The sequence below is a fragment of the Mustela putorius genome, unplaced genomic scaffold, assembly GCF_011764305.1.
Source record: "Mustela putorius furo isolate JIRA1106 unplaced genomic scaffold, ASM1176430v1.1 tig00003909_pilon_pilon_pilon, whole genome shotgun sequence".
Classification (NCBI taxonomy): Eukaryota; Metazoa; Chordata; class Mammalia; order Carnivora; family Mustelidae; genus Mustela; species Mustela putorius.
Window position 1 is genome coordinate 4,372,363 of NW_025422057.1, and position 13,520 is coordinate 4,385,882.

The 13,520-nt window shown below is 57.7% G+C and overlaps 1 protein-coding gene across 12 annotated transcripts in view; it reads right to left on the minus strand.

Moving 5' to 3' along the window:
• PTPRE (protein tyrosine phosphatase receptor type E) overlaps nucleotides 1-13,520 on the minus strand; it is a 152,396-nt gene that overhangs the window by 15,827 nt on the left and 123,049 nt on the right. For 11 of the 12 annotated variants that reach the window (XR_006603135.1, XM_045068536.1, XM_045068532.1 and 8 more), the window contains 5 exons: nucleotides 9,829-9,905; nucleotides 9,126-9,162; nucleotides 7,229-7,326; nucleotides 4,334-4,453; nucleotides 3,012-3,175 (listed from right to left, as the gene is read on the minus strand). Coding sequence is in view for 11 of the 12 variants with exons in the window: in XM_045068536.1 (XP_044924471.1) it covers nucleotides 3,012-3,175; nucleotides 4,334-4,453; nucleotides 7,229-7,326; nucleotides 9,126-9,162; nucleotides 9,829-9,905 (496 nt within the window). In the remaining variant the exon portion in view is untranslated. The remainder of the gene's footprint in view (nucleotides 1-3,011; nucleotides 3,176-4,333; nucleotides 4,454-7,228; nucleotides 7,327-9,125; nucleotides 9,163-9,828; nucleotides 9,906-13,520) is intronic. The other variant, XM_045068531.1, reaches the window with a different exon arrangement.

A 13,520-nucleotide genomic window follows, 5' to 3' on the forward strand; every position in this document is an offset into this window, starting at 1 on the left:
CCAGCTCCCAGGACAGAGCGGGCACTCAGTGGTGCTCAGCCAACACTCACTGAACGAGTAAAGTGAGGCGGCCTGGTGTGTGCAGCGTCTGTCGTGAGAGCGGGCCTGCCCCCTCCGGCCCCTGCAGCGTTAACCTCTGTCGTAAAAGGAAAGTCACCTCTCTAACAAAGACTCACAACTTCAAGAGTGACGTCCCCCCCCCCTTTCCCCTTTGGGAGGGTCGGGGGGAGATACTGCTCTTCCTAGTTAGTCTCCGAATCTGGCCGAGAACAGCAGCGAAGACCCTCTTCCGGGCCAGACGCCCTCATCTCAGGAGGGAAAGCAGGTCAAACACAGGCGCCCTTTGGGGAGTCTTTGCTCTTACAGGTGCAGAGCCCCATGGGACACCGTACCCAATACGTATGTGACGGAGGCCACAAAATCACCTAGTGCAAGGCAGTCAGGGTCCCCGGGCCACTTGCGGGACCCCTCGCCTGACCCAGGGTGCAGGCAGGAGAGGCCACCTCGCCACTGGGACAGGGGCCGCACTGGCACCCCAGGAAAAGGCTGAGGCCAGGTGGTCCTTTGGCCAGCCTCCATGGGGATGTGGTTCCTAAGAGGACTCCGGCAGAGAATGTCGTTCTGGACGAGTGTGTCCGCAGGGATGGAAACCAGGAAGAGCCAGAGCCCCGGGCCCGACACCGCTTAAAACTGAGGCGATCCGGTGTGAGGACGAAGTTGGAGGCGGGGCATGAAGTCAACTCCACCCTGAGTCTCTGGGAAGGGGAGGGCGGTCCAGCCAGCACGAGCCCTCTCCCCCCCCTGCCAGCTTCTGGCAGGCCCGTACCCTTTGGCAGGAATGCCTGTCATCACATGACCGCAGTCAGGCAGGCGTCCAGAACCGCCCATCTGCCCACACCATCCGGAGTGGCTCACAGGGGCCTGGGCTTGGGAGGGGAAGGACCCAGCAGGGAGGAGAGGGACCTGGAGAAACCAGAGACGGAGGGTGCCCCTCCTCCCACTTCCCAGATGCTAAAACCCCGGTGGCCAAACAGAACATTAAAGAAGGCCAGAGCACCCAGGAGGCGCGGGATCTGGGCGGAAGTAAAACATTGCCACAGGGAGACAACCGCATGCTCGACAGCAAAGGCAGAGACTCGAGGCCACGGACAGGGACCCGGCATGAAAATAAGATAAATGGCAAGTGCAGGTGTCCTGGGGCCCTGATGTGGGGAGGAAGTAAGCAGAAGAAGGAGACTGGTCATTCCCTAAGTTCTCCATGCACGACAGACCTGGACACGTCGGGGCACAGCAGGACTGAGCCTGCTCCCTGAAGCCGGCCCTGGCCCCAACCCAGAGGCCTTTTCTTTATCCTCCCCCCACGCCCACCATCCGGAGCTGAGCGGCCAGCCACCACCAGGAGCCTGAGCCAGGGAGAGGCGGCAGCGGGAAGGGTCTTGTAGGGCCTCTCCTGCCAGGACTTCTCCGGCTCGGATTCTGGATCCTGAAGACAGGCTACCGATGTCCCCGCGGTCTCTGCCGCAGCAGGGCCCGGATCTCCGATGGGGTCTTGGAAGTCCCTGGGCAGGGACTCAGGCCCTTCGGTCCAGGCCTGCCACCTCCCGGAGGAGGGAGGGCCCTGCTCACCAGGCTGTCACCCTGATTACACCTGTGTTGGCCATTACAGACAAGGCCATGGGGAGGATCTTGGCACTGCCAAAGGACAAAGGGGACAAAGGACAGAAGGCGCCTGCACACGTGATTCAGATGCTCTGACTCCATCACACAAGTGTTTGGAAGAAGCCACATGGAGACTCTGGCTTCCGTGAAGTCTGGGCAAGAACAGGAGTGGCCGACAAGGACCCCAGGCTGGGGCCAAGCAGGACTGGCCCGCAGATCCCCACCCCAGTACAGCTCCTGGGCAGGGCTAGCAGGGCCGGCCCCCGCGATCCTAGACACCACCTCGCTAAATGCACGGTTGCCCCAGGGTCCCTCATCTCCCAAGGGGCAGGTCCAGGACTCCCTCCCCAGCCAGGATGACCAGGCTTTCCCCTTTGATCTCCAAATTGTCTGCAGACTCTAACCAAGCACCCACTGGGAGGATGGGGCGTCTGGCGAGGGAGCACTCTTCGTCTTTCTGTTTTTGTCGCCAAAGCCAGCATGGGCACAGGCCAGTCTACCAACTCCAAGTCCAAGGCCTTTTCTTGGACATGACCTTCGGCACCAGAAGCCAAACTGGGCATGGAGATGTAAGACACAGAGGGGATAACTTGTGCCCTGCCGCTATGGCTCCACGAGTTCCAGAAGAAATGAAAGCTCAGTATGAAAACCACCAGGGACACCAAGGTGTGCAAAGACAGAAGACAATTTGCTCAGGAAAATGGGCTCACTTTCAGAAGCTGCTTTTCCACAACCCAAGGAATAATCACAGTGTTGACAGCTTATGCCGATCTTACCTTTGTGCAAAGTTCACCCCTGGGGCAAGTCCAGGGCCCTCCAGGATGGTCCCTCCCACTGCAGAGGAGGAGAACGCAGCTGGCAGGAGAAGGGGCAGCCCAGACCACAGAGCCAGGTCTTCAGGACTTCCGGCCCTGGACAGCTGCTCAGGGCTGCTATTCGCTGGGCCTGGACCGTGTCCCCCAGCCCCTCTGAGCACTCTTGTCTCAAGACAGAGGTCTCCCCATAGAAGTGTGGTTTCCAGCTCTATCCTTAGAGGTGACTTGAGGGTCTCTGGGGGCAGGGGAGGGGAGGCCAAGTGAACCTGCCCAGAGCCCCACTAGCTCCCTCTACCTGGCCTCTTGGCTTTTGTCTGTGCTGGATATTGGGGTTCCCCCTCAGATGCCGCTAAGCAAAGGGTTCTGCTCTCACGGAGTGGGCCACACAACTCCCCAGCTCTCACCCCAAGGGGGTCTCTGAGGTGTCATTTCTGTCTCCAGTGAGTAGACACTGCTTCATTCCACCCGGCCTGCCCTCCTGCCCATGCCGGCAGCGGCCCACAGAACATAACCCACGACGGCCCCACGCGGACATACCTGCAGTGGACCACGATGGGCCCGGCATGGGCGGGGTTGAGGGCCTTCACTTTCTTCAGGAACTTCAGCATCCCGATGGGGGTGAAAGGCACTCCGAAGTCGGGCCAGCTCGTGAAGTGCAGCTGGGAGACGAGCCGTGGGGCTTTGCAGCCATCGGGGAGCTGCTGCGGGGGATGGGGAGGTGTGAGTGGGGGCAAGGGCCCCTCCCCCAACACCACTCTCGGAGGATGCTCCGTCCCGCCCCTGCCCCACCCCACCGCCTAGACCCTGGGCAGCACGGAGGACATGGGTGGCGCGCCACCTGCGGGCGGGACCGGCAGAGTGGGACCTGCAGCCTGTCCAGGCCCACGGCAGGCTGGCCCTGGGCAGCCAGACACATCCAGAAGCTGGCCCTCGGCTCCCAGCCCCCACTGCGAGCAGGGCGGCCACGTCCCCGCCGGCCTGGCAGCCCCACTTCCTTCCCGCAGCAGCGCGCCCTTTCACTCCTCACGGTGTCTTAATTTGGAGGGCCTGGATGATGGGGCCCACCAGCCCACCCACAGCCCGTGAGCGCGGCTGTCTGCCCCAGACCGCGGAGGGCTAGCTGGTGTACACACAGGTGCACGTGCACGTGGGAGTGTGACCGTGAGGGACACAAGCAGGGGACAGTAAGAACGATAAAGCGCGTCCTCTTCCCTTCGTTGCTGCGGCTTCTGGAAACCTCATCGTGCAGCTCACAATGCCACCCCCTTCCTCTGACTCCTGACACCGTGACCTTCTGTCTCCCCTTTTAGAGATATATCTGTCTGAGATCTCTGCTCACGGTTTTGGACACAGGCATCTGTAGGGAAGAATGCCTGGCATTCTTTAAGGCAGGGATGGGGCGGGGATGAGCAGGAAATAAGTATGACAAACACTGAGGACGCTACAGAAATACTTTTGAGACTGTTAAAAAAAAAATCCCACCTTACCACTTCGGCGTGTGAAATGACATCCTGCTACTGGGCGTGAACCGCCAGTCCTGGGGCCCCTCCCCCAGGTGACAAGATGGCAAGGGGGGCCCGGGGCTGCCTCCATTCAAGATGGCGAGGGGGGCCCGGGGCTGCCTGCAGACCCCTGGGCACCTGTCTCCTCCTGCGTAGATCCACATCCTCAGTCCACGAAGCCCGACCCTCTCCCCTTCCTGCACGTGACCCTCCCCAGCCCCGACTCAGCGAGAGCTCCTACAGCCCCGGCAGAGGGGGGGGCAAGTCTTCCTATTAAAAAAGTAGACGCATATTTGCTCCTGACACTGCTCTCCGCAGGACGGCCTTTCCAGAAAGCCAGTAACTGAAAGTGCTTACGGACTGTATGCAGAACTTCCGGACGGTGTAATCTACCAGAACCACGCAGTCCTCCACGCACACGCGGATGTTCCCGTAGGTCCAGCATCCCTGGTCCGGCCAGTACTGCGAGCACTTCTCCTACACGGGATGGTTGCACAGAGATAACCAGGTCTGGGGGCGCCCCCGGCCCCGCCATCGGCACACACCAGCTTCCCTCAGGCGGTTCCCGGAGCTGGGAAAGGGCTAAGAATGCGAGGCCGTGCAGCTGCTGGGGGGCAGTCCCGAGTCTGCTCTGGCTGAAGCAGGGGCCCACAGAGGACAGGTGCCCTGCACACAGAGGCCTGTCTCGGTACCAGCCCTCCTTCTGGGCTTCCGGTGGCTACACGTGGGAGACTGTGAACCTGCAGCCTGAGGCGGAAGAGGCCGCTGTGAGCACAGGACACAGGAGAGTGTGAGGACGCCGTCCTAACAGGACAATATCCCCTACCTCCTCCAGGACATCTCTGAAGCATCCCAAGGAGAATCGGAAGCTCAAAGGTGCTGGCCCCCTGGGGGCCCTCCAGGACCCCCTGAGATGCTTCCCTTGAAAGGCCCTCACTTGGGCCTGAGGGTTGAGTCTAGGGCCCCCCACAGGGCTGTGCGTGTGAAAGCTTCTCTGCCCTCGGCCTCGGCCTCCTGGTCCCGCTGCGGCCACAGTCCCCTCCCTCTGGTCAGATCATGAGATGCTGGAGCAACTGTATTTCACAACCTTTCGCCAGAATGTTGAAGCCAGGGAGAGGACAAAGAAGTGTAACCAAGTAAGAAAAGGGAACTCTATTGAGAAATGATCTCATCTGAAATGGTGAAAATCAAGATACAGAAACCGGCCAGCTCTGAGTCACAGAAATGGAAAAATCCAGTAGGAGGCTTCGGAGACAGATCAGAGAGAAAATGTCCAGTGACATGGCAACAGGATGCCTGCTGCGGGGAACGGAGGCGTGCTCTGAGACCCGCCGCTCCTGTGCTGGTCTCACTGGGTCTCCTGTTTGTAAACAAGCCCTCCCCCTCACCACCCCCATCCCCGCACTGCTCAAGTGGCAGCCGGAGGGCCGCTGGCTCCAGGGAACCCCGGGGCTCCCAGGGCAGCGTCCTCCTCCTCTTTGGGGGCCGGGTCCTGGCCAGGCATCTGCCCGGAGCATGGGAAGCGTTCAGCGCACCTGCTTCAACCCCCCGACTCCTGTCCCTCTTTCCATTCACGGGGCAGGATTCACTCTGGGGGAAGGGGGTGGCCTCTCCAGCCCAGTCCCAACCCCCTTGGAAACAAAACAAAAACCCCATCCTACCCGGCAGGAAATGGTAACTGGAGGCTTTTTCCTGTGTCACTTGGCACGTACGAAACAAATTAGTGAAGGTGGCACCGGGAGGGGCTCTTCCCTGCCTGTCCTGCCTGTGGACCAGTGTCCACCTTGAGCTCCAGCTGAGCTCCCCGGGCCCGGCCCACGACTTCTGTCTCAAAGGACACAGCCCGAGCCTAGCTGCCTGGGTCCCAGGCCTGTGAGTGACGGCAGGGCTGGGGTGGAGACCAGCAGGGACCAGCAGGACAGAGGTCTCCCAGCACGCTGGCCTTTCCTCTCCACCTGCTTGCCACCACTTTGCTCTGGCCCGCACACTGGAACATGCTAGAACAGTCTCCCCATGCCTAGCGAGTCTCCTTCTAGCCTCCCATTCTTCTCATCTGGAGAGCAAGCTCACTTTCTACAACTCAGGCCCTGCTTTCTGCTGAGAAGCCTGCCACGGGCCCCCGCCTCGGCCTCCCCTCGGAGGCCCGAGCCCCGTTCCCTGACGCATTTCTCCTCCTGGCATGGCTGCGGGCCCAGCAGATCCCTCCTGGCCTCGGGGTCCCATCACCCTGCCAGGGGCCGCCTCTCCTGGGCTTCGTCTGGTCAAGGTCCCTCCAGCCTCGGAGATACGGTGCCACTCCGGGCCCTGCCTTGACCCATACCCAAGGAAGGGAGGTGCTACTCCCTGTGGGGGGTCTCCCTCCTTCCTGCCCCCGAAGCCACAATCACGCTGTGCTCTGCCCTGTTCCTGGGGGGACGAAGGGAAGGGCCGGACGGCACAAAGAAGGCCTGGCGCGCCCCCTGCCCTCACCCTCGGAGCCCTCTGTCCGCCGGGCTTGCTCCGCCCTCGCTGCCCACCGCGGGCCCTGGGCCCCCTGCGATTTCTATGTCGCCTCCTGACACTTTACCTTGATCTGCTTTCTGTTTGGCGTCTGCTCTGCCCAGGGGGACAGAGATCGTGGGGGCCAGGGTCTGTGAGCTGGTTCACAGCACGCACACCCCCCCCGCATCGTCTGTCCAGGAGAGTGGACGCGAAGGAACATCTGCCACATGTAGGAAGTGACTCCGTTTATCCTTCTTCTTTCTAGAGGTTTCGAGTTCTTATAAAGTACGAACACCCGTTTTGCTTTAGAAAAGCTCACACAGGCGTGAGAGTGACGTGCCTTTGATGCCCCTCGTTTTCCAAATTCCTTTCTCTCGTCTGGGTAAGAAGCAGGAAATCCATCTTTAATTCTAGTCTGAGGCCCACCGTGTTACCAGCCTGAAAACCCTGAGGCTCTCATTTCTGAGGCCTGTGGCTCCCACCCGGGCGTGAGAACAGACGGCTGACCAGGGGCCCTTGGCTGAGGTAAGGATGGGCAGCGCGACGTTTCCGTGTCATGGTCTAGGGCAGGGAGATGCGGGGAACACAGCGCATTTAATTCAAGATAAAATTGCTGTGAACCACTGGTGTGTTTTTTGCTTTTTGTTTTTTTCTCTTCTTCTTCTGTGGTGATAAGGGAGAGGAATAGGAAAAGGATGTGGTGAGCTCGCCCCCCAGCGAAGCCCCAGGAGCTACAAGAGCGTCCTCTGTGAGTCGGAAGGCCAAGCTCACCTCTTTCCTTTCCTTCAGGTTCGTCAACATGACGATGGTGGCGGACTTCTGCTCCCAGATCATTCTCCAGAAGTCGTTAACTGTCTCCTGTTTGGGGCCTGTAGATAGGGGATGATCCCAAAGTCAGGCCTGGAGAGGGTCCCTGGGGGTCCCCGCCCCCGTCACCCTGGCTGTGGGGCCCCAGGGAGGCCACCGCCGCCCTGCTGCTCCGAGGCACGAAAACCCTGCTTGGCGACCGGGAGATCGGCCGCTTCCCCGCCGGGTCCCGCCGCAGCACCACACGCGCTACCCTGGTGGGGCTGGGGAGTCCTGGGGGGCTGCGCATCGGCACCTGGGGCGTGACCCCGATCACAAGCAGTAAAGGGTGTTCAGATGAGGCTGGGGTCAGCCTGCGTGTCACAGCAGCCTGTGCCCACTGGGGCTCGTCAAGCCTGCGGAGACCAGAGCCCACTCCAGAACGGTACAGGTGTCCGTGCGTCACACACACACACACACACACACACACACACACACACACACACACACACTGCAGACTGGCCGACCCGCCCTCCGTGTCCGACCCCCTGCCCGCGTGTCCCAGACCCCCGCAGCGGGCCGTACTCAGGGCCGTCCAGGGACACGCGGCCAGAACCAAAGATAAAGCATCCCCAGAAGGAAGTCCTCTGCCCTTTGCCCTCCTTCCTGCCTGAAGATGGACACGGAGCCCAGAGACGCAGCAGCCATTTTGTGACCCGGAGGAAGACAGTGACATGTCACGGAGGGCGGAGCAGGAAGACACAGAGGCAGCTGCTTGCAGCTGCCGCCTCAGCCCCGGGCTGCCTCCCCTGCTCACAAGGACAGAGAGAGAGAGAGAGAGGGAGAGAGAGGAGCCTCTATCTGTGTCAGCTAACGTCTGTCAGGTTTTCCAACATTGTTGTCCTCTGGGTGTACGTGCATGTGCCCTGCCCTGTTTCTTGGGGAATGTGCATCTTTGGTAAGTTCTCAAGTGACGCTGATGGACGCTGACTTCTGGGACCTGCTCTCTGAACGACTCTTGCTGAAGACACCTGCTGTTGGCCTGCCCCAGCTCCTGGGGCGATGGGTGGTAGCCCAGATCAGAAACACACACATGCACACACACACACACACGAAGTGGCCTGTGTGCAAGGCTGAGGGCCTGCTGCCGGGGCTGAAGCATCCTCGTGGGTATGGCCTTGATCTGAAAAGCTACTCATGCCCCCCACCCCCGCCCCCAAAATCAACCACCACGTGGGAGCCACACAGAGCTCAGCCAGCTGAAAGAGATCCAAGTCTGTCTGAATTAACAAGCAGCCCTCTGAGACGGTCACTGCTGGGCTCCTGCGTGCCCTGGCTTTGACTCAGGCAGATGTGGAAAAGAGGTATGTCTGTCTGTCTACACCTACACACTGTGTGGACGAGCACCCAACATGCCTGTTACACCCACACTTAGAAATGACCTCGCCCGTCACGCTCCTTATCGGTCGGCCCTGACCACAGAGGGGGACAAAGCGCCCAGAGGCCCCAACGTGTCTGCGTTCTCGAAGCTCTGTACACAGAATGAGCTTTACGGACTTCGCACACAGATGCACAGAATGACCTCAGGACGCTCTCAAAGACGCAGACTCTAGCCCAGCATTTCTGCCCAGCTCCCAGGACACTCGGGGTCAGCAGAGCACTGCCTTGTGTCGCGAGGCTCCGCGAGATTAGAGACGCCCCCGCATGCCTTGCACGCAGGGACAGGTGGGACAGACGGCATTCAGGCCACAGAGACGCAGCACGGCACACGGACAAGAAGCCGAAACGGAGCCCCCGCATTCCGGCCGTCAGAGGAGGACCCGGGCGCCGTCCTCGGCATTTTACCCGAATCATCTTCTGCAAGTCACAGTGAGCAGCTTACCTTGAGCGGCGATGAATTTATTCTTCTCTTTATAACCCTAGAACGATAAAATCGGGTCGGTAGGTTTTCGTAATTGCCTCTGCTGAAGGATTTCATTGTTGTTTGGAAGGTAACATAGTAATCACGAAAATCTTGGAAAACACAGAAATAGGAAGAAAACTCACTAGCAACTTCAGAAATTGTGCTACTTTTGATCGTCCCTTTGTCGAGTTTCCATTAATACTTGCCCAGACACACACACACACACACACACACACGCACGCACACACGCACACACACACTTAAATATTCTTAACTGGTTAATAGATACAAATTATCCTCCACTGTGTTTTCATGATAATTTTATAATTACTAGTAAATGATATTTTAAGTTTCAGTTAAAGGGGGTTCTTAATGCAGTGGATATCGTTTGACTATAAACCTGCCTTACTGGTCCCTCCTAACCTGTTTTATCAGTAACATAAAGAACTCTGTAACAAATGTCCCATGTGCTTCTAGGCTTTTTAAAAATGAATCCCCAGAGATGCTAATTCAAAAGGCCTGGTAGCAACCACGCCGCCCGTGCTATGGCCAAATGGCCCACGAAAGTTGTGATGATTTAATTCCTGGCCCCCAGAGATAAGTCATGATTCACACTGAGCCCCCTAATGGTCCAGATGTGCGCGTCATACTGGGCAGGGGGACAGGAAAATGGCAGACTTACATCTATGTAGGAAGCATTAATGTAATCTGAACACGGGGTTCCATCCACCTGGCTCAAAATCACCCTGGAATGATCATCTGTTTAAAAAAGAAACAACAAAACATGACACGAGGAAAAGGAACAAGAAAACATAGCACGTACATATCTTCCATCGATGGCATTAAACGCTGCCAAGGACGCGACCGGGTTTCCCACGGTGATCACAGGGACCGAGGGGGTGTCAGGAGACCCCGCGTGGCATGACGGTGGGAACGCATCTGTTTCACTGAATACTGAGCCAGCTGCTCAGTAAAACCCGCGGGATGACAGCGGAGGTAAAGATTCAAGTGGGAGCCCCTGGATCTTCCCTACACCCGGAGCAGCAGCACGTGCTAGGACCCTACAGTGAGATCCCAATAGGCTTCTCTGAAACCCCAGCTGGGCACCGGTTGGTGTACTCAGGATAACCCTGGATGGAAGGACAGGGCCCCGTCTCCCAGGCTTTCCAGGGAAAGGACAAGCAGACGCCACACTCCAACGATCAGCCTTCAGATCTCTAGGGATGGGAAGTGGGTAGAAGGCACACACACCTGGGCTGAGCACAGGGGGGCCGCCTGCCCGGAAGATTCTGGCTTGTTGTACAAGCAGTGCCCAGAGTAGGAGGGCGGACCACGGAGAGGTCTGTGTGGGGTGGGTTTTCTCTGTGTGTGAGGGTGTGATATGTGGGTGTGTGGTGTAAGTGTGTTTTCTCTGTTTCTTTCTGAGTGTGTGTTTTGGAGGGGGGTGTGCACACACCCCTCAGGGAGGTTTCAGCCAGGGTCCCCTTGTGATTTCGGTGGACCCTTGTCACTTCTACCTTCATAGGCCATGCCCTCCATTAAAAAAAAAAAGATGAAACATTTTATTTTATGACTGCGTTATGAGTTAATATGAAGCTTAATGTAACCCAGATTGGATTACGTATATATTATTTTCTGATTTTAAAGGAAATTAGATAGTTTCATGCGACTTTAAAAGTGGTTGCAGGCCCGGGCCTGGGTCTCCTTGCTGGCATATTCCTATTCCCCTGAGAGGAGCGAGAGTGGGGTTGCCCAGACTCAGCCCAGGGCCAGGGTCAAGGGTCACAGGTGCTTCTGGGGTTAGTCACACTGTGCCGGGCACAGAGATTGGTAGAGGATGTGGGCTTCACAGGCATTTACTGCATGGATTCTGGAGAAATTCTGTATCCTCATCCTGCTTTATCTTCCCTAGTCCCCACAGGACTGACACTAACTGAGAAGGCTGTGCTTGTGGTGTGGCTCTGGAGCAAGGACCCCAAATCCCAGCTGTGGTTTCCCGCGAGCCTGGAAGGCAGGCCGGCTTCAGACAACCACTGTCTGGACATCGCACTGCTGGGCCAGATCCGTCCTGTCCTAGCATGACGGGCCAATGAGGCGCCCAGGGAAAGTCATGACCTTTATGGGGTATCAAACTCCAAAGGTCCAGCTCAGGCAGACATTTCTGAGACCCGCCCACTCCCAGGGGCCGCAGCCCTGACGCAGAAATAGCTCTTCCTGAACATGCGTAAAGCTGGCTGAAAATCATCTGGTGTAGTTTACGCTTTGAGAGCAACTATAGAAAGCAGAGGGCAAAAAATAGCCTCCTGGTTCGATTTAGAATCTCACAGTTTCTAAGAGCTTCCTGTCTTTTTATTCTGAAAGTCACACTTCACTTTCAAAACATTATTTCTTGAAATGATCATCTGTTGCTGTTTTTCCAGAGAAGAGGATGCTGTCTCCTGACGAGCCACCGAGGCTTTCCACAGCCCGGCCTCGCGGACCCGAGACTCCCTGAACCACCTCCAGCGAACCAGCCCATTCCTGTCCCGGGCCCCCAGCCGGCCCCGGGGGTATCTCTGGCCAAATCCTCAGTTTAAAGAGACGCCACCTCCCTCAGCCTGTGCCTCGCTGATGCCGGACCCCCCCCACTGGTGGTCTTCAGGGCACATGCCAAGTGTCTTCCTGGAAGCATCCCAGAGACCCAGTGTCCCATCCACACGAAACACCTTACATCCGGGCAGAACGTCCTGGCCCCTGATGACTGCCAGCACCCCGCCTCCTTGGCACCGCGCGCCTGGGCAGGAGGGGGCGGGGGCTGGACCTCTCCCCGCGTGGAGGACGCAGGATCGGCCCCATCCCATGTTTATACTAGCAGGAAAGGCCGACTTCCCTCCACAGCACGAGCTGGACAACATGGCTTGGAGCCAACGTGCAGGGGGTGGGCTCTGCTGCTGGGGGAGGCAGTCCCCCACCCTGGGCCATCACCTCTGCGCATTGGGGCGGGTGCAGCTAATTCCCACACCTGGCCATTACTCCCGCCCCCACTGAGGTCTCACCAAAAATACTGTTAATTTTCAGCATAAATGTCACCTTTTAAAAACTAGAGGTGTGGGACACCTCAGTGGCTCAGTCAGTTAAGCATCTGCCTTCGGCTCAGGTCACGATCCCAGGGTCCTGGGGTTGAGTCCCCCATAGGGCTCCCTGCTCAGCCGGGAGCCTGCTTCTCCCTCTGCCTGCTGCTCCCCCTGATTGTGCTCTCTCTCAATCTCCCCCTTTCTCTGACAAATAAGTAAATAAAAAAGCAAAAGATAATATAAAGTAAAAACTATGGGGGTTTAGTAAGCAAGAGACAACTGGGGGACAGGAACCCGGGGAAGCGCATGGTTCGGACGAAGTCCTCAACCTACACATTCAGCAGCTCAACGAATAAAGTAAACGAATTAAGGAAGCTAATTAGTTAAGCCAATAATAGATAATAATATTACTTTCCAAATATCCCAGTTTTTATTGGACACAAAATATCCCACAGAACCCAAGCCTCCCCCCACAACTCTCCCCTCACTGGAGCTGGTCAAGCCTAGTGGCTGGCCTCCTTCCTTCTCCAACACCCCACGCCCGATCCTCCCCAACCGTCCCCCTGCATGTCCAGAGTCCAGTGTGGGCCCAAGTCCCCTCCCCCGCCCAGCGGCAGGGTCACACAGCTTCCTGACCCATCTCTTGCTGCTCCCTTGGCGGCTTATACAAATGCAATTTAGCCCAAAGGCTATTTGGTTATTTTTCATTTTATCTGGATCACAGCCTCACAGGGGCCTTCGCAAACAACACATGTAAATCCTCTGTGAGGTTCGGAAGAATTATTTCTATCAGCACTGAGAGCCCAGAGGCCACGCAAATGGGGCAGACCATGGCTTCTCTGGCCAGAAAAGACATGGACTTCACTCTGATCCTGAACATGCAACCAAGAGTCCACGGCCTGAAGCCCACTGCACAGGCTGGCTTCCTTGCTCCCATGGAGGCTCTGTCGGAGAAGGGAGGCTCTCTGGGCATGCCTGGGAGGCCTGGGTTCAGGATTTAAACGCTTCCTGGCTACTGTTTTGTCAGCCCAATGGGCAAAGCTCACAGTGGGGGTCCAGCTGCACGGAGAGTATGGAAACCCTCCTCGACCAGCTTGTATAAGGGCAACTGGGAACTTTCAGGTTTGTCCTGGCACCAAGGGAGGCTGTGAGAGCTGCCCCCAGGGCGTGGCCCAGCCAGCCACTTCCCTGGACAGACTGGTCAGCCGCCCTGGCCCCAAAAGCCTCCCCTGGCTTCCCGCAGTGGTTGGGGTTTCTCAGCCTTCCTACAAGGTTGCCAACCCCCCAGGCATTTCTTTTCTTTCCTTTCTTTCTTTTTTTT